This window comes from Haemaphysalis longicornis, unplaced genomic scaffold (genome assembly GCF_048455015.1).
Source record: "Haemaphysalis longicornis isolate Haplotype H1 unplaced genomic scaffold, Haemaphysalis longicornis Haplotype H1 scaffold_2, whole genome shotgun sequence".
In the NCBI taxonomy this organism is placed as follows: domain Eukaryota; kingdom Metazoa; phylum Arthropoda; class Arachnida; order Ixodida; family Ixodidae; genus Haemaphysalis; species Haemaphysalis longicornis.
Window position 1 is genome coordinate 46,410,598 of NW_027526295.1, and position 20,988 is coordinate 46,431,585.

Genomic DNA, 20,988 nt, shown 5'->3' on the forward strand with positions numbered 1-20,988 from the left:
AAGACACCGGCAACACTGTCGCTCCAGAAGCCATTAGAGGATAAGACACCGCCGGGCGTTCACCAAGCCGAGCATGCGCAGTGGGGGTGTGGGCGGCGCAAGAACATCAAGGGAGGGTACATAGCGCCGACCATGAGATGCTTCACATCTACAAATAGGAGTAGCCTTGACCCAGTTAAGACCACTTGTGTTGTAGCCTCCAAAACACGTGGGTTGCTACGAAATCCTGGCATAAAGTGAATGATCTCCTGATACTAGTAAAACAAATAACACATTTTTTTGGGAATTGGTCTTTATGATAGACTCACGTTTATCGGGCATATCAAACATCTTAAAGAAAAGCAAATTTTAAAAACAATGAACATCCTAAAGGTCCTGTAGCACCAACCTACCAGGATTACATACAACTTTTACTGCGTCGTTATACCGCTTCGGTGTGATCTCGAATGGATTACGGCCGTTTTGCATACGCGTAGGCCACCAAAACAGCGCTGCTAAAAATGATCGACACATTGTTCCACTTAAGGCTTCGCCTTTCGCGCCACACCTTCGTTACCAGCCTGCCCAGAGTGTTTCCCCGGTCTGACAAATGGTTCGTGGCACACCAGCGAACTTCTATTGACTTGTTATACGTCTTTGAAACTTCATAAATGAATAACCTCCCCTGAAAACCTGTTTTTATTATACATCGTCCATTTTTATTATAAATGGCCCATTCATTTCCGTACCTGTTTTATGCAGGGTGAAAGAGCAAGCGTCTGAACTGGCTGTCTCTCACGTACCGAGGTATAATCGGTGGAACGGGAACCGACGTATAACGGGTGCAACGAGGTACGAACCGAGGTATAACGGGCAACGCAGAAAATGTTTTTACGGGGAAACATTTCTGTACAGAATTTTACAGTGACGCATCCAAAACTGCCTCCACGTGTCCTGTGCTGCGCACAGTACCAATTTTACTACACGTCGGAGCATGAACACAAACACCATTATCTGTATACCTGAAGGGTAGGGCCATGTCCGTGTTGCAAGTCTTATTGTCGAACAATATATCTTTAGGCCTGTAATTTAAACATACTATTTAAGTTGTGTTGTGTGCAGTGTCGTCCGCAAAGCCTTCTAAAAACCACATCACCACTCTTGTTACCAAGACAATTATCCTTGCATATCACTAGAATCATGGACTGACTCTGTGTTCGGTGCCTGGTCCCTCTGGTATAGCCGGTAATGAGACAGCGGATGAGACGGCCAGTGCAGCTGCACTTCCAAAAACTTTGCACATACCAACAGTACAGTACAGTTACCTAAAACCACGCCTCAAGCCACACATCCGAAAACACCTTCCCAACATATCGCAAGCAGTCTGGAATACACAGTAAAGTTACACTTAATGAAACCGCGCTTAGCACCATACACCACCGAAAAACACCACTGACACACGGAAGATGCCTAAACAAGGTTATGGATAGGCCACACACATGTAACACGCTCATCAAGACCCATGGGAAGTGCGTATGGACAGGGGCAATTTGTAATCCACATACTCATCTAATGCAAGGGACTTGACACAACACGGCGGAAACGCTCTCTACGACTATACACACAGCAAAATCCACAACACCCACCGTACTTGTTACGAGATTCGCGTATGTTTTCCGTGAACCGCTTTTTGGAATTTCTCACCGATGTTAAGTTATTCAATTTTGAGTATTACACTGCATCTCTACAATCTGGCCCTTTACACCAGTAATCTTTATTGCCTTTTGTTTCTCTCAAGTTTCTATTGAGATAGCTCAAATCCAGTCATTCCACTATCATGAAAAACTTTCCTGTGTCGATGGTTGCCCTTATTTAGGCTCACGCCAAAAAATCAAACATAATATTTATTATTATCATGAGTTAACGTACCTTTCTTTTTCCCACATTTGAAAGCAATTAATGCCACACTCGTGCATTGTAAGCCACATTGCCGCAAACCATGCATTGGGTTTGTTTTCTCATTGCCACCCGGCTGCGCCGGGCTATGTTTTCTGTGCGATCAGTCAAGCGCGGGTTTCATTCTTTATTTTTCGTGCTGCACGTGTTATCTCCTTTGATAGGGGGAGTTTGTCGAACTAACATCTTCAGCCTAGACTAATCTTGTTTGATCTACAATGTTTTGGATGTAATTCGGTGGATCGAGAAACACTCGCGCTTAAAGATAAATGCCCGCAGAGCAGACGCCGCATCATTCGATTCAACGACACTCGCCTGAGCACGTACCATGGTTGACTGCTGCTTCGCTGCCTGTGTAATAATTCAAAGCAGTGTATGTCTCACATCCCTCTACGCTCCCGCCCCCCCTCTTTTCGTTGCAGTGAAGCACACTTACTGGGCGACGCTGCGGGGCTGCTCCTCGACGCCGCCGACCTTTTTTTTACAAGGGTTATTACAAAAGTTGTTCCCCTCGCCACCACTGATGCCTGTTGCACAAGTTGCGCATTCGGCTGACAGTGGCCGGAGCACCATTCTCGGATGATTGCGGAGAATCATCACCTTCTCGAACGGGTCTAAAGGCACCCTAATACCGCCGCCACCGCCACCACCGAGAATGTAGCCGCGGGCGTTTCCATTTCACATTCCACCTCACCCACTAGCTGTGCTTCCCTGCCTGTCGAAAGTACTTGCCCCGTTCGAACGCCGGCGTGAGCCCTTTCTTTGATTTGATCGCACGTTTGAACGCGCTGTCGAAACGCAGGTGCTAAGGCGCGCCGTAGTGGAAGGCTCCGAAATAATTTTGACCACCTGGGTATCTTTAACGTGCGCCGAAATCTCGTACACACGGGCGTTCATGCTTTTCGCCTCCACCACGAAAGCGGCCGCCACGGCGGGAAATCAAACCCGCGTACTCGTGCTCAGCAGCACAATGCCTTAGCCACTAAGCTACCCCGGCTGGTGTCAGCACATTCTTCTCCTTTAGTTTGAAAGCCATTCCGAGCAACACTGTCACATTGGCGGCCCTCACGGGCGAGCTGATCATAATTCTTCTGCCGGAAGAATAATAATAAATCTTAGTCTGTTCGAATATAAAGTATTTCTCTCTCCATTCACCAGTGTATTTCACATCTGATTACACACCTATCCCTCGTTGCCGATTTAGGCGTGCACGGTGGGGTGTGAAGGGGGGCGGGCATGCATGTACATCAGGGCCTAATGTCGCTACGGATGACATACCCGTTGTGGTGCTGGGAGATTGAACCATTGCGGTCTCATGGCCCAATACGCCCAGTCAGCTGTCCTCCGCAATCGAGCGGTTTGGGTCTGGGCTGGTGTGTTGCATAGACACGAAATGCCTACGACTAGGGAGTGAAAGGGACACGCAAGTGTGTGTCCACTTGTATAATGGTCGAAGCCCTCGAGGTGGTAACTCTCCCTGAGACGGACGCATGTCTCTCGCTTTTGGGGAGAGCGGAAACTTAAGAAGTGTCAGCCCAAAGAGAAGCTTGAATGGAGTGAAAACCACAGAAAGCCGCTGCCGTCGCCTTTGCCGACTCAAGTTCCAGCTGGTCATGTAGCTGAGAATGCCTCCTCTATTGAGAGCAACTGAACAGCTTAGAACGCCTACGGGGGGCAATATCAGTCGTTTAGCTTTAAGGGCTTTCACAGGGACATGTTCGACGGTATTGTTCACTTCTAAACACCCGCACATGACCAATTGCCGGTTTATGCATGGAGGGATTGGGAGAGATGGCCGGTTTTACATGCAGATATAGGTTTCATACCCTTACATATGACAGGTCGGTTGTGTTGGCGTGAGGTTCAACATGGCCGTCAAGAAGATTGGGTTGGCGAGTTACACAAACAGTAATATGCCTACCACGCGGGAGGGAACTAGACAGCCCTACGTTTGTCCACAAAGATAAGCCATGGTCTTTTCAATATTTCATGCAGTTAATTGGCTAGGAAGTATGCTCAGTTGCGACTTAATACAAATGTATTTTGTTTCTTGCACTCGGTGTAGGACGTGTTGCTGTACAGGTCATCCTTCTTCATGGAACGGAAGGGCGCTAAATGTTTTTTAGTTGTTTGGGGAGCGCAAGTCCGCTCCAATAAAGTGGTTTTTCCTGCAATACAACAGCGTCATCTTTGACTTCGTGACAATGTTTCGGGTAGTTTTGCTCTATTTACCCCTGTTCCATCGTTTATTTTGCACTGGCCGGTACATTGGTTTCTTTTGTATCGTTTTTGAGAGTTTGCTTGGATGTTTTTGCTTATCAGTGTGATTTTTATAGTTAGGAAGGTTTTGCGTAAACGTCTTTATTAAATTTTGATGGTTTTGCCCCTTGTGTGGTCAGCTTCAACTAACCTGAAGGAAGGCAAGCTGAAGCAGGCGTAACTGCATGACTGTGTTAGGTTTCCATTCCTGTTTTTTTTCTTTAGGTCGGTGTATTCACTATTATTTCAAACATGACCCAGTGAGATACAACCGCGGCGGGACATGGATCTTGGACGCGCTGTTCTGCACGCACTGGTAAACAGCGTAAAAGCGACTCTCCGGCCTAGCGATCGCTCCTCTTGCAGGATTGTAACGCTCGGGAAGTGTGCCCAGCGTGTGCGGGAAATCACACTCATAAACTAGGGCAGCTGGAAAGTGCAACATTTTTAGGTTTTACATCACGGCACTCCACACGAGTGATCCTGATTCAATTCCCAGTGCCAAAATCTGGTCTCTTTCTTTGGTAATAAAAATTTAGCTCAAGAGACGTCACAGACGGGTTTTCTACTCGAGTCTACGTTTATATGTTTCTCATTTATTAACGCATGACACACTTTCGCGTTTCGGTAATGCTCCGACGCAAGCTAGGAGAAAGCAGCGCTTGGCCACATGCTCAGCACATGAAAGATAACGGGGCTATGTGCCTGGGCAGCGCCAGCCATGCTCCTAGCGCTTCCAACGAAGGTTGAAAACAAGAGGTTCGGTCTCGTTCTTATTGCGGCCTGCTTGCCTGACTCGTCGTGACTCCTCCTGATCGCCTTTTGTAAATACGTGTAGATAAACCGCTATTTTTGCATCTTCCTTGTAACAATACGTCTCAACAATTTAAACAATAAACCTAGTTTCAGCACGACCAGCGGATTCTTTGAAACAAATTTCACCATGTTCCCGTAGGGGAAACCTGAGTAGTATTCCAAGCATCCATGGGGTGGATGCAAGTTCCCATTAGTTTTCAGTTCGATCGCGGCGCTGCGTGAGGAGAATGACGGAAGCGGAGTGCGCTCGCGCGTCATTATACCGCGGAGCTACAGGGGCGCCCCCAGCGGAGTATGCAGCAGCTACCGTTGCGTGTTTAACCCTAAGCTGCTTCGCACTATCGTGCGCGGACCTGCAGGTGTTTCCATTTGTTGTGCAATCCCAGAGAAGAGAGTAGCTTAAGAAAAGAGAGGAGGAATTCCGAAAAGGAGAGGAGCGTCAGAGAGAAGAGGAGGAATGCCTCGCATAACGCTCAGGGTTCCCTTACGGGAAGATGACGACGGTGGTTGAACGCGGAGCTATCTAGTGATGAATTCTGTGGTTGGCCAATTCCTAGGGACACCCTGCCACAATCATCACAATCGGTGCACGAAAAGGCATGCGCAGTGGGGGTGTGGTATTCAGGGTTCCTCTACGGGAAGATGACGACGGTGGTTGAGCGCGAAGCTATCTCGTAATGGATTCTTTGGTTGGCCAATCACTAGGGGCATCCTTCCACAATCATCATCAGCGGTACCTGGCCAGGCACTCGCAGTGAGGGTGAGGACGCCGCGCAACGGCACCCACACAACGGCGGACGGAACAGCCTCGACCATAAGATGCTTCGCATCTGAAAGTGGTTACTCTGTCGTGGCGGAGTGTCTATGTTAAAAGACCTCGCCCTCAGAATCTTATTTATGAATTAGAAAAGCGGATAATGCAGGAGGTTTCGTAAATCATGCTTTCGCTGCGTAAAATTACATGGATTCTTCTTTTAATGGTATTGTGTTCTCTATTACAAAGCAACTTTTGTGATACCCTTGTACAAGTGTCCTGAAAAGAAAAACAATGATACACACTCCACTAGAATTACGAACGAACACGTACTATATCGTTTGACTACAACCGCCGCATGATCGAAAAGTTCATGTTTATCAAAGGCACTTTTATTTAAAACACTTTCATGCAATAGCAACTGCCGCACAAAAAAAATTTTCTGAAGTTACATCTGATAAACATAACAATTCAAGGTACTACACCCAAAAGAACTGAAAGCTGCACTGGAGCTATGGTTTGGTGCTGTGTCTCCAGCGGTTAAATTTTGTGCCAGGTCGCCTAGCAGAGCTCCTTGGAGAAGTCGAGATATCCTTCGCCGCATGTTACACGAAAGGCGTCCATGCAGCGCTTAGGAATGTTTTCCACCGCCCACGTCGCCACCCACAGCATACACACTGCAATATAACATAAAGACAGGATTATCGCTCGGCAAGAAATACCATTTATTGAATGATAGTTCATCTTTTTTGTGCTTTTCAGGGTAAGGGCAACAATCACACCCAACTCAATGTTTTATATACATCTGACAGTGGAACAAAAAATTTATTATGAGTCATTTCAATCTGTGAGGTTGGAGGGCAAGCAAATCTGGAATCCCCGTAAAAAACGCGGTTAGCCTGTTATGACGATAAAAGAGAAGTGAAATTCAAAATGGATGACGGCAATTTGCCTTGACTTAGGGGCTGCCTTCCCGAGAGGCCGCAATCATCTAGACATGAAACCACACTGAAGGCCGGCAAGAAAGGGCGGTGCCACCGTACACCACCGCCCCGAATTTTAAAAGGAAACTGGACACGCTTGCGCTCGCGTGCCGACAAAGCGAGGTCAGTGCACCCTGAGGTTGGAGCACGTTCGCACCGAGGGGAATTCATTAGAATCCTCTATTACATAACCGACCATACTCACATTCAATATTGAACCTCAGCTCCTTTTGTTTAATAGCTAATGTATTTGACCCACGTTGTGCGAAGCCACAACACAACAGACACTCCACTTTTCCCCGCCATCTTTTAGATGCGACTGCATCTCATTCACTCGCCTTGTCCCTCCATACAGCGTGGTTGTCGTCCGTCCACACCCCTCCCCCATTCTCCTCGCCGCGCGAGCTGCGCTCTCCGCCACTCAGCCCCTCTCCTCTCCGATACCGAACACTCTCTCGCGAGGGGCATTGGATTGGATTAGATTGGATTGGCTTGGCTTGGCTTGGATTGGATTTGATTGGATTTGGATTGGATTGCATTAAAGTGGATTGTGTTGGGTTGTGTTGCGTCATAGCCGCGCCACGTTGCGTCATAGCCGCGGCATGGGGTTCGCGGCACGTTTCACGCGATGGGAGAATCAACCTAACAGAAACAACAACGGAACCCCCTATGCGTCGCATCTACACAGGGGTTCCCGCGAGGGGAGGTGGCAGTAATTTTTTTCAGGCAATCCGGGAGCTAATGGAGGTAAATTACCATCACTGGTCGTATTTTTCAGATTGCTCACTTTTGTCAGAAAGATTTATCCCGCTTTTATTTCAGGAACAAGGCTCTCCGCCGAACTCAATGGTTTCCCCGGCAAAACCTCCTCTTTCAGCGGGGACTGGTGTCGTGGCGCTAGGGCCGAAATGCACTTCACGCGACTTATCTATAGAGCAAGCTACACGCACTGTTGTGCTATTCTAATTTTTATAATTTTGGGCGGGCCAAATTGAACCCCCAAATGTTCTTTTATGTGATCGCAGAATATACCTCCAGCATGCGTTTCATGTATATGCACATGTCAAGGTACTGCCGACAGCAATTTTCTTGCATTTCGTGCATGAACCGAAGTCCTTGAGCACTGATTCTAAAAACTTAAAGAAGACAGTCGAGAGCACGGGGTCTTTTGTAAGCTTCCACTCTTTTTATAATAACAAGATAATCATCGACATATCGAACCATGGTGGCAACTGTTGCTGCCTCCAGGCACGAGGCAATATGTTAACAAAATGCGTTAAAGCCTGTTCAGTTAACTTCGCTGCCATACGCAAACTAATACAAGTTCTATCTCTCTGAACAACGTACTCTTCACTAAAATGCACCACAGAGGAGTAAAGATAAATCCTGAGCAATTGTAAAAAATTCTCAACAGACGCTTTGCAGAATTGCGGGAGGCCAGCGGACTCAACGCGTCTATGGAACTCGTCGCACTTCGCAATTACAATGTGCACCACGGACTTGCAGTTGAGTAAACGTTCCCGTGGAGGACAGAATCCTGACCGAATTACTCCAACAGCTTCCTTCATTAAAATTGCTGTATGAAAATCAGTAAAATTACACCCTTTCAGGGAGTTTGACGAGAACCAGCCCAAAGTAGCATAAAAACATTATCTCCAGATCAACTCCCCCAAAACTAAAGCCGTTCCACTTAATGTGAAAGCTCTCTGAAGTGCAGAGCAGTGATTCGCCATAATGAGCCGCCGCGCCGTTGTCCGCTAACTGCTGCCGCTCACAGCATTTCAAATTTTCCGCCTTCGCAGTGCTGCCTCGCCCCTTGTCTGAAGCTGCGCCAGCGGGAGTTGTGTTCTCCTCGTGCTTTTCTCCCCGCTCGTGCGGGAGTTGCACTGCCACATATTACGTTTACTATCGTAAAAACCAACCAAACGGGCGTCCTTACTTAAAGGAACGCGAGCGCTTCCAGTTAATTGCGGATATATTTTTTTAAATGTGTCTATGGTTTGTTTTACGCTAAACAACGGGGAGATGTATGACAAGCGCCAGCGTTTCACGAGTTTCGAACGCACATCTCTATATACCGCTTGGCTTTCGAAGCCTCTGGGGTACGCCGCGAACACCAGCTTTACCCCGGGACGCCGCATTTGTGCTCTATATACTTGGGTCGAAGGAGCGAGCTAGGACGACAAGGCAAGCGCCTAAAGTGCTCTGCACTTACTATTAACGCAACTGGTGCATATGGAACATGGTTATATCCTATTTGGGACACATGTCAGGGAAAATAAATACGTTTCGAAGAAATAGCCTGACATCCCCAAAGGAGGAAAGGTTACGCGTGTCTAGTGATTGTGTAGCCTGAAACACGGTAGTCTATATCTAATTTGCCCTCGAAATCATTCAATGGGGGAAGGGCACAATAAAACTCAGTAAGATTTGTCATAAAAAGATGCGATTTAGAACAAAATTTGCTGCAAAATAGAACAAAGAATTCTTGTGTAAACGAGTTAAAGTTTGATTTTACTACGCACAAACAATGCACAAGTGAGCTACAACATTCCATATCCTGTCCCTATAATCTTTTACCTTCCCCTGAAGAACTCGTGTCTACAAGGTGTTCACCGATATAATTACGTCCCACTTTATTGCAATAAGCAGCCGATTGCTGATATGATTGACCACGTTCAAGGAGCACTGCCCTTACTGTTGTCCTGGTAGTACGGAGATATGGTAACCAAGCATGTCCGGTAGTCGCTGTACATCATGTAAGCAGTGTAGTTGCGACAGGAATCTGAAAAAAGACAGTTTTTAACAGGTGTGTTTTCGAGATGTCAGTGTAACGTGTCTTTCATACTGTAAGCCACTGCTTTATTTCCGCAGATTAGTAGAGTGGTAAGGATGCAGGAATTGGATTGTTCATCTGCATGTTCCATAGCTGTGGATATATCTAGTATTTGCATTGTTGAATACACGCATGTTTTAAGCACATTGGTAATGGGTTCCTTACGTACATGAACAAAGCGTTGTAATGTTGTCTGAAAAATATAGGATAAGGCATCCGCGCTGGTAATTGCATGCCTGATCTGCATACCGTTGTAAATGGGGACTTTGCAGTCCATCTGCAATGATTAATGTGCCAAGTAGCCCTATGCTACACAGCCACCGCATCCTTATCGTCTGCCTTGTACAGGGATGCCAGGTGGTAAGGCGTGCATGAGGTGGCATTTAGAACAGCGCCTTAAAAATGGCACTGATGGCCACCTCCCATAAAAAAGCTTTAATTAGGCCTCTCAAGCTGCCTAATACAGGCAATAGAGCCTGTTGATGCAGGATGGTTAGTTAACAACGGTATCCACGTACTTTAGAAGGGTATGACTTTTATTTTTATTTTATAATAAACTAACGAATTTAGATTTGCACGTAAATAATCTATTATGGGGGGGGTGTAAATTTTCCTTTTTTGCGCCCTGATGCAAGCGTACAGTGTGCTATCAACTTCTGATTTTGGCTTCTGTTTGCTCCTGTCGCCTTTTCAAAGGTCTCATTTGGTTTGGTCAAATTATTAGCGTGGTCGACTTTTAGGCACATTTTCAATGTCACTTCGGGTCAGCATTGCGGCCAGTCGGCAGCCTTTCCTTGCCAACGTTGATGGTCACAATATGAGGCCCAAAGCTTATAATCATCATCATCAGGGATATGAACATAATAGTGTGTGTACTGCTTGATTGGTCATTTACTGCAAATCTCCTTCCCTGCTTCATGTATTCTTCAAACATTTTATATCCTGTCCCTTCATAGAGCTGTGTCTTCCTGTAGTCCGAGCGCTTTCTTTCGGTGTCCTTGTGTTACAGCGATGGCCTACTGGTACCATTTTGTTACAGCGATGGCTGACTCCGCATGACATACCTATCCCCAACCGCCTCCCCAGTGATAGGAGGCTGGTCTTTAATTTTTCTAAAATATCTCAACGTCACGGCTATCATTCTGAATTTTATGACCCTTCGGTGAGTCCTAAGTGCTCTACAGGTGTTTGGTTATTGTTCAAACTGATGTGTTTCAGTAAATACCGGTAGTACAAACGATGATTCATTTGATTCTTTTATTCGATCTTCCGCTGTAGGCATCTCTTAACTATATGAGGGCGATGACCGAATGCGCACCCGCTGAGAAACATTTTGTGCCCTACTTTTTCCTCGCGGTTAAGATCGCCATTCCGAATTGTCAGTGTTAATACCGCAATTTTTTTAGAAAGAAAGAAAGACAGAAATAATTTATTTGTCCTGAGTCTTTAGAGGGACGGGAGCTGTAAAGCTGTAATTCTGACGTCGAACCCCATATACAATTCTAAATTACTGCTCTTGAATTTGATCGTCTGTCACAAGGTCTTAATAAGTAAATAAATCACTAGTATTACCGTCAATGTCCTAAATTTTGGTGTCCTATTTTTTAGCGGGAATGCAAAATCTGTTTAAAGTTTTCTTCATTTTAACAAGTCGGAACGAACCACACTAACCCGTCACCTAAATCCTTTGACATAAGAATACAAAATTTGAAACACCGATGCTATATACTGCCATTTAGGAAAATAATGATGTGGAGCAACTCCATCTTTAGTAATTTCGTCTCGGTGAAAAACTCGTGTAGAGGGGGGAAAGTAAGGAAGGTATGAACTTCCTTAAATATTTTGCTTCTTTTCTGCACTGTAATCATTTTATTAAAACACAACATTACCTCGCCAAACTGTTTCGTTGATGAGTTTGGCCTTGCGTATTGCAGTAAACACATATAAGTAAGGAACCAATCAAAATATTCAAGCAATAATCCCGGCGAAATGTATACATTTCTTAAGGTCACTTCTACAGACGCATCGCAGTACCCTTCTGAACGTCAAGGTGGATTACGAACGCGGGTTTGTTTGGTGGCCTTGTTGTAGTGCACTTCTTGTTGCTCGTACGCCAAAGCTCTTCCGTGGGATGACAAAGATCTCAGCCAAAGCGAGGTTGTTATGGCACTTGAGGTTTTCTGCGGTGTCCACGCAGCTGTACGAAAATATTCGGAGAATCTGCTGCTGAAAAAATATACTTGGCCTGAAGTATTGAACACGTTGCCAACGCTGAGAAGGTTGTTTGTGTCGACAACGTGCATACGCCGACACTAAAAATTTGAAAGAATACAAAACACAACTCCCAATTGAAACAATTCGACCTTAGGCACCGCCAGCCATCCGTGTTTGGAAGTACCAAGTAAATAACTAAAAAAAAAAGGTTTGGTATGCCTAAGCACTTCTTATGTATAATTTTTAAAACATGAATGTTCATTTACAGAACACCACGTGTTTTCCCTTTATTTTGATCATACTCTAGCTCTCTCTATTGCTTCTTTTGGTTATGACGACACAGCACACCGATGCATCCGCGTCGCCAAGAAAAGATGGCATATGGGAAGATGGACTTGTCTTGGAAATCCCTGGTTGTTAAGGTGTTTTTATACTATTACAGCTCGAACGTTTATCACTGTGTTATCCCTTCCTGCTAGTATGCTATAATTGTTGTTGTAGTAGTCATTTATTTCTAAAGGGAAGGACATGCGGCAAACTTATGAGAGGGTAAAAGAGAGAATGGAGGTGTAGCACAGTTTCAAAAATAATGTGTTCATGAAGCCCACACATGAGTTCTTTTGAAGCAGTGGAGTCCAGGCTAAGGTAGATCATATCCTATTTATAGAAGCATTTTCTTTTACAATACGCATCAGCAAAAAGAGTTTTGTGGATGTATGGAACTTTTACTTACCACCATCGATGTAAAACCATGTCTGGTCTATCGTCCTTCCGTAATGTATGTCAAACAACGAGCTTCTTCTGCATGAAAGAAAGGAGTATTTGTATTGAGATGGCACAAAAAGGTAGCTTGCACTTGAAAAATGACAGGACGTGGCACAGCTATAGTTTTCGATCTAAATCTTCCAACATGAGCAAGGCACACAAACGCAGCACGTAAATAGAAGTGTTTGAACAGTAAGTTTCAGATATTACCGATTCACAGGCACCTTTTAAAGGGTGTTACAATCAAATGTAAGTAATCTGCGTTTATTTAGGCTAGGAGCCACATACGGAGATCGCAAACAAAGGGGGTCATGTGTTTCTCATATTTATGAGTTCAGTCTTTTTATGAGCATGCTTTTAATTTAGGAGTGAAGCAGAAGGGAAGTATTTTTATTTGATGTATGTTATTGCGCTCTCTGAAATAATTTATCGTTATTGTAATATGTATCAACGTGATTTGATTGATTGATTGTAGGGTTTAACGCGCCGACGCAACGCAGGCGATGAGGCGCGCCGTAGTGGAGGGCTCCGGATTAATTTTGACCACCTGGGGATAATATGTATCAACGTACTGCAGGTGTTTTACGTTTGACGCGTGGCATACTTATCTGTCTGTGAAGCTCCCCCGGACATTGCATTTACTAAGTTGATCCTCCACCACAAGCGCCGCCACCACCCTACCCGACGTGATCGCTTCAGGTGTACTTCGCGCGATAACTCCCTGTTAGCACCCTGATGCGAGACTTTTTCACTCCCTTCGATGCACCGCTCCCACAGACATCGTCAATGCATACTAGAGTGCAGGTACGCCATCTTAAAAGCCAGAAAAAATCCTCCCGTTTTAACTCCTCTCCAACCTCGCTTTTTTCCGCATGAACTTGCTTTGTGTCGAAAAAGTTTTCCTCGTACACGAAAACGCGAGAATTCCCTTCAATTAGTCGTACAAAGCTGCGCTTTACTGCATCCATATTTTACCCAGCTGTCAAATGTTTGAAAGTAGATTTTATGAAACTGAATCCAAAAACCAAATGTTTGTACGATGGGTCCCTGACGCATGTGCAATTTACCTCCTTAGCCAGACCCAAAATATGCACCCGAAATATTACAAAGGTAGGCGAAGGTTTCTATTTTAATGTTTTTTGCGTGGAGTTACTCTTCAACACGATAATTTTCGGCGGTACCAAAAGCATTCTTTTTCTTAATCGATAACTATACGATTATACAAGACAATCGCTACCACAATTGAAATGCCGCAGGAGCTAGGAGTGTGTAGGGCAGTCTTTATTAACATCCGGAATAACTAAATAGTCATGGTTTCTTGACCACTGCGCAACTTTACTGCATTCTTCTAGTGCCTTCCGTCGAGGTACTTAGCAGCCACCACGAAATAAAATACTTATATATTGGAGTAGCTGATGGAGATCAATGAACCCAAAGCTTGTTACCCGCCGTCTATGTACCGGGCCGGTAGTGTCTTTAGCGGCGCCACCATTCGACCCGCTCCTTTTTGTACGTAAGCAGGGTTGTTCCAGGCTCTTAAAACAATATAGTATCTGGGGCCCAACAGCTCCACACACCAAATGCTTTAAACGGCAACGTGTTTTATTGACTCACGTCATTGTGCTGTTGGGACCCACGAAGTTCCACATGTAAGACACTTCTCTAGTCTCCTCATCGTACCGAGTTCGCGTAGCATTGAGACACATATATGACGGACAGTCGCTCGACGTGTAGGCCGCTACAGCCTCTGGAAGCCTGCCCATTGCCTGCGTGGAAATAATTAAGTACTTTTTGTGCATAAATTGTATAGACGCAATAACTATGCTTCTTATTTATTTTGAGTAAAAATATGGGACACGAAATTTTAGCGCAGTCAGGTCGTGCAAAATATCTATGAAGACACCGAAGCGGTCTTTATGCACTGATTGCGAAAGCACGAACGTTCAATTGGAGAACTCTAAGTGTCTTCTGGTTAGTTTTCATCCCCACTTAGATCTCTTTATTCTTTGAATTTGGGCAACACAACACACATATGCATTCGTATCTCAAAGAAAATAGGGCATTCGCAAATGTACTTGGCCTTGAAAGCACTGTCTACGGGGGGGGTCCTATACAATCTAAAATTAATATTTTATTTCTGGCTTATCTCCTTTTCCTTAAGTACAGCAACAAATTTTTTTTGAAATACGCATTAGCGAAACTTGCATCATGCCGGCGTTTTTGAATCATAAAACCTTGATTTGAATTGCACTCGTGAATAACAGAAACGGATATAGAACATGCAAAAGTTAAAAACTGTGCGGTGGCCTAATATTTACGAAATAACAAACGCCAAAATAACTAACGCCACTGTGTACAACAGTGCCAACTAATCGGGCATCTTGCGGGTAAATACCCAGCGATCGAGTGAGCCGTTTTTGATACACAAAACGTTTACCACTCTATTGTACGGATCAGGTAGAGAAATACGTTTTTTCTCACAGCAGAAAAGTTTAGCACGAGTGGGGGCCCGCATCCACTCGCTTTGTACAACCAGGAAAATTTGTATGCGTACAAGTTTTTGGTCAATCTCTGCTGTGTTAAACGCATACTGAAGCAGCACCCCATCTGCGGCACGTAGATCTTCCCACAACACAGGGAACTTCGGTACACAATATAAATTCTCGCGTGGCAGCACAGTTGCTGAGGGTGGTCGGCCTTTGCCGGCAGTTGTATTTTGCTGGCAGTTGTCTGTGCCGGCAGTTATCTGTATGTTTAGGAAATTTAAGCTGACTTTCGTATAAGAATTGAAGTCGAAGGGTTCCGGCTTGTTGGTTATTCATAGGGCTATCGCGCGGAGAATATAAATAGGCCCACCTCTAAAGGGGAACCCTTTGCCCGGTAAAACAGAACACAAGATATGTTGAATGTGCTGAAGGGGTAATATAGAAGATTTTCCTGTCGGGTGTTGAGAACTGCGTAGGGCAAACGGGCCGCTGGTTTAACAGCAGGTTGCGGGAACGCGACACTAATTTGAGAGTGGTCTGGAAAGGCTTCTAAGCTTGCATTGTCGGACATGCGCCTATAAGGGCTGCCACCTTTTATTTAAGAAGTGTGTCATGATTTTCACTCGTAATTATGAAATAATACACGATACCATCCAGTCAGCTGAAATAGCAAAGCAAGACGAAGAATAGATAAAGTCGCCTTTCGTTGTACTAAAACAAGAAAAGACAAGTTATTTAGGACCTCCTATATTCTGAGCTCACTAAATACGTGCCGCGTGTCTGCCATTCCCATAACTGTTTTGTTTGGTTCAAGCAATTTTAACCAAAGGTTTGTGAAATGGCGATAGGGGATTTGACATGACTTATCCTTTTTTTATTAATGCATATTAAGGTGCGTGTCGTTCTAATTGCAGGTAGTTGGAGTCAGTGCTTTTGCGGGTCTCTTTTTTTGTCGGTTGTCGGTTTATGCGCTTTTTAGCGGTGTGACCTCTGCAGCAAGCTCTCTGGTGATATTTATTCTAGTTTTGGTATTTTAAAACGTCTCCACGGCAGCTTAAACGTTCTATGACAGTTCATTACGTGGTAGGACAAACAAGTGATCATCCAAGTATCTTCTAACACCGAATACTTCTCCTGCAAGTATTTTTTGTGGTCATATTTTGAAGTTTTCTACCGAAACGCCGCTGAGAACAAGTGCGAATCTGAAGCCACCATAGCAGATAGCCGGGTATTGTCAAAGCACTTTTTGCTTCCAAATGAAACAAAAGCTGAATAGACACAACATAATAATATATACCTCGCCTGCAAGTAATTTTTGTTGTCTAACTTTGAATTGTTCTACCGAAAGGTCGCTAAGAAAAAGTGGGAATCTAGAGCCTTAGCAGACGGCCGGGTATTGTCACAGCACGTTTTGCTTCCAGATAAAAAAAAAGCTGACGGACATAAAACAAATATTGCCCATGAACAATGCTACTCCCAAACTGTAGTCTTTTCAGAAATTTAACTTGTTTTTGTTGTCTTTAAACCAGTCTATGCACACCCCGTTAACGCCAGATGTGAAACAGAATAAAATATGTCAACAGAAAAGACGTGGTCTACATCAGGAAGGGGAAATAGTGCCTTCTGGCGGCTCTGTTATTCAGCCACACTTTTGTATTCAGAAAGCTGCTAATACGGTTTTCTTTTGTAGCCTACGAAAAACACAACCCCGAAAATTATATGCTCACACCAGCCATTTATATTCTACAATGTTTTTGTGTTGCGCAATACAACGAAAACTACTTCGCGTCAGTATGTGTGCGGCTCTGTATCAGGGATCACAATCAGAAATCATATACACAAGCTGTTATTAACGGCTTTTAAAAATCTATTTTCTATGCGGCGCTGTGTAGCGGCCTGTATTTCGAAATGATGTAAAGTGAAGTTTCTCATGAAGTTGCTCGTTGTTTTAGCTATGCTAAGACGAGCACAATTTTTAAAACAGACCCAACGTCCTCAGGAGCTAGAATGAAAAGTTTCGGTAACTGCTCAATCGTTGAAGAATTTCAACTTTCCTGTAGGGTATTTCCCCAATCACTTTGCCTATGCAGTACCAATATATAGTTTTCAAACGTACTTCACCTCCTGGGTGGCATAATTTTATGTTGATTCTGGGCTAGAGGAGACACTCTGTTGAGCAAGCGAGTTCCAAAAAAGTCCCGTCTACTGACGTACCCGAATTGCTTGGCCCTTAACACGGTCCTTTGTAATTTAAATTCGAAAACAAGCGCCTAATGTTCGCAATTATTTGCGCAATAGAACAAACGATATGTCCGGTGGTACGTTCTTTACTTGCAGTTCGAGTAGGTAGTTTCTATAGCTTCTCCTTGTTTATTTTACCCTATACAGTGTAGTGCCATCAATAACCTTGTAGTCGGTAACTCTTCGCACTATGTCAGACTTTTCTGCGGTGTGTAAAAATTGAACTGGTGGGAGACAGGATATTGAGAGCTCTTTACCATACGAAATATAGTTTACCGTCGAACAAAAGCGGAAACCATGTTGAACAGTGCAGTCTCTTACTTCCAAGAAAAAGCCCTTATGTCTTTCTTCTTCCCTTACGAAGCGCAGGGACAAAGTACACTAAACATATTCGACCGGGGAGTGTTATCATGGTTTCATGAAACTTTCGCATCTGGGCCATACCTTGAATCCGTCAACAGGTACGTGGTAGTAATCAGGAACTGGAATAACAGGAGTGGTTCTCACGCAGAAGGATAGCCATGGTATTACGTAGCAAACTGCGCTAACTACAAATATCATGATTAACGATGTGCTGATGGCACTCAAACTTTTACAAGACTGCAGGCTGGGCTGCTCAGAAACAAACAGCAAACAAATGCTGATCACTGTAGGGTATGTACAACCGGCATAAATGGACTTACCAACCTTTTTTCTCACACCAGGCGCGAACATAACCGGAACATTATCGTTGCTTCAAATTCTGGGGAATAACTACGCTCCGGATGCATTTGCGGCCTCTCTACTGACGTACAGAACACAGATATTACCTTCCAATTGGTCTTGCTGGACGTGGAAACGATAATGGTGATTGCAGTGCACACTTTCGTTGCCATAACAGAAATTGGAGGCCTTTGTAACGCATACTCTTTTCAACAACGCGTAGACATAGTCAGAGAGTAGACGAGGATACATGTACCTCTGAAATCATTTTATATTTTCCTTGCAAGATGTGGGACACGTATTCAACGATGAGTACTATCTTTAATAGCAAGTACGTGTGGAATAAATCTAAATAATTTACCACTTCAGCTTTCCGACAAGAAAACGACACAACCTGAAGTATACCTAATGCATATATAACTGTATTGATTTAAAAAAAAATCACAGCACCGCGTGTGCTTGGCGGTGCTTTGTATTTTTAAAAGTCCCTATTGAATTTTCTGTCACCGTCTGCCCCTAAGGCCAGCGGGAAACATACATTTAATAGCAATAACTAAAGAAAAAGAGGTAAAAAACATTGCGGGAGACAAATGCTAGCTTTTAAAAGATTTCGTGAAATTCAAGAGCTTTGAGGTAATATCAATGTACTCAGGGTCGGAGTACGGTAATAAATTGTTATGACCAATATCCGATGCAAACTGAAGGATAGTTACCTTTGAAATAATTAGGATGGAGAATTACGAATAGCAGAGGCGCGCGAACCAGCGAAACGTCCAAACAAATACCATAGTCTTGTTCCCTGATATCCCTTGCATGCTTTCAAGCGCCCGTCATAACAACTTATATGCTAAAACGTGGTACTGCAACCACCCGCAGCCAAATACGCATAGCCACGGAACAGACATATTTCAGGTCTGACACCAAGGCCTGGGAAACACATCTTAGTTATGGATGGTATTGTGACCTAGTTGCGTAGATGCGAAGAAAGTAGAATGATCAAGGCATCATCTTCTGCACTTTTTATTTGGCATTTCAGTATATTTACCGCGCCGTACAACAGAACACCCGCGCTGTTGTAAGGGCGCTTCCGAAATTACAGGTCACATACAACACAACGTGCTACGCCTTGATCCAACACAGATTCAATGTTCTCTACCTTGAATCTTTAGGGAAAAGCGCCCGCCTTCTCCATCACAAGAGTGCGGAAAATTTGTACCTTAAAGCAGACCTACCCTGGGCTCACAGACGAGTTTGCATATCTGAGTTTGCACTGAAGTCGCTCTGGATTGTGGACACCATACAATAAAGAGCCGTCAAATGCCACACCATCCCATAGAGCGACGTCGGTGTGACTCACCAACCATTCCACGTGTCTCCTGTGAAGACGTCTGTGTAACAGATGCGCCGGCTATCGCCGCAGATAAATTGTGAATCTTGTCCAACACAGTACGGACTGATGAGCCAGAGCGCCCGGCTCAAATTCGTTGCATGAGGCGACGCGCCGACAGCGGAGCCAATTCGCGCCTCGACCAAACCAGAACAAACCGCCCGCGGCCGACAGTCCCAAACTTGCATCAACGCAGAGTTACCTATCGTTTTCCCGTCGTCGCGGCTCGGCCGAATCAAGGATCGGGTGAACGACCGGCAAATAACATGCTGCTACTTGCTTGGAGGCGGCTTCACTGAGACGGCGGCAGCGTCGCCTTTCCATTCCCCGTCGGGGCGGCGCGGCTGAAGCAACCGCTTCTTATCCATTCGTCGGACTTCAAACGCGGGCCAGCGAGAGTCCTCATTGGCGCGATTCAAACTTCTCGTGGCCGCAACGGATTTCCGGGGGTATCAAAACCCGCCCGGAGGCCCTTATCGGCGGCACTCTTCGGGGGCACCGAGTGCAGAGGTGCTGTTGCCTTTGTGCCAGCCATGTAACGCTGTTGTTACCCTTGGGTATATTGTAAAGAAATCTTTCTTGAACGTTTTGTCGGCTAGAGAACTTCATCTCTCTGCTCTGCGCCGCGTCGATAGCGGACGGAGCACGGCAACGGCGCTACACCGGTGACTGCGCCGGGATGGCCAGTCCGAACAGTAGTGGCTGCGGTGAGATTGCCCAGTCCCAACAGTGGTGACAGCGTCGGGATGGCTGTTTCCCAACATCGGTGACACCGCTGGGATTGCTGATTCCCAACAGGGATGAAAGCTCCGGGATAGACCGGCAACGGCTGCTACCAAGTGTGGTAAGCGCTCAACGTTTTCTCTCAGTTCACCAGACTGCACAGGTTATGGTAGTTTAGAGAAGATCTGTGTGAAGCACTGTAAAAGCTTTGATTGTTTCAAGCCTAGGGAAAGTGTGTTGACGCAAGAGCTGGTGCCTAGGGTAAAAACAAAGCAGCGTAGCAAAATTGCATGTGGGTACCTTAATAGTATAGCTAGATAGTATAAGAACCGCAAGAGAATTCTAACGGGGGCTAGCCGCAAGAGGCTAGTGCAAACAATGGAGGACCTTAAAGTGAATGAACTCACCGAAATTTGCAAGGAGCTAGGCCTTGACTTCGGCCATGCAAAACGGAAGCATGCGATCTTTGAGATCAAGAGAAAGGAGAACGTTACAGTTGAGGAAGTCAATGAGGCCATGGATGAAATCAAAGAGTGCCGTGAGCACGATGAGGCCGAGAAAAGAGAACAACGTGACTCCGAAGAGGCCGAAAGGCAGAAACGGAGGAGAAGCCGAAAAGAAAGAGCGCTGTCAGCGCGAAGAAGCGGAAACAAAAGAGCACCGTGAGCGCGAGGAAGCCCAAAGGCAGAAACGGAGAGAGCAAACCGAAAGGAAGCAACTGAGAGAGCAAGCCGAAAGGGAGCTCGAGTTGATGGGGCTACAGATGAGGCTCCGGCGGTGCTCCGTGGCGTCCAACATGACTTCTCCAACGGTTCAGGCGAGCGGTCAAGATGCCGGGACCAACGGCTGCCATTCGTTGTTGAGAGGTGAGGGGCGGAAGACGGAGC

At 45.2% G+C, this 20,988-nt stretch overlaps 1 protein-coding gene across 1 annotated transcript; it reads right to left on the bottom strand.

Annotated features, from left to right (window-relative positions):
- Nucleotides 1-6,273: 6,273 nt before the first annotated feature.
- Nucleotides 6,274-17,925, bottom strand: LOC144167091 (uncharacterized). Its single transcript, XM_077696477.1, has 5 exons — nt 17,734-17,925; nt 14,177-14,328; nt 12,531-12,598; nt 9,446-9,532; nt 6,274-6,441 (listed from the first exon to the last, which is right to left on the bottom strand). Exons 1-5 carry the CDS (start codon nt 17,848-17,850, stop codon nt 6,326-6,328), a joined length of 540 nt encoding a protein of 179 aa, XP_077552603.1. The 5' UTR covers nt 17,851-17,925; the 3' UTR covers nt 6,274-6,325.
- Nucleotides 17,926-20,988: the final 3,063 nt, after the last annotated feature.

What these genes read in the sequence shown, in the direction of transcription:
- LOC144167091 (XM_077696477.1), bottom strand. Translation starts at nt 17,850, where the DNA reads ATGATATTTGTAGTTAGCGCAGTTTGCTACGTAATACCATGGCTATCC. An exon ending in ATGGTTTTACATCGATGGTG is followed by an intron (nt 9,533 to 12,530) that starts GTAAGTAAAAGT and finishes GTCTTTTTTCAG; the next exon opens with ATTCCTGTCGCAACTACACT. An exon ending in TCCGTACTACCAGGACAACA is followed by an intron (nt 6,442 to 9,445) that starts GTAAGGGCAGTG and finishes GTTATATTGCAG; the next exon opens with TGTGTATGCTGTGGGTGGCG.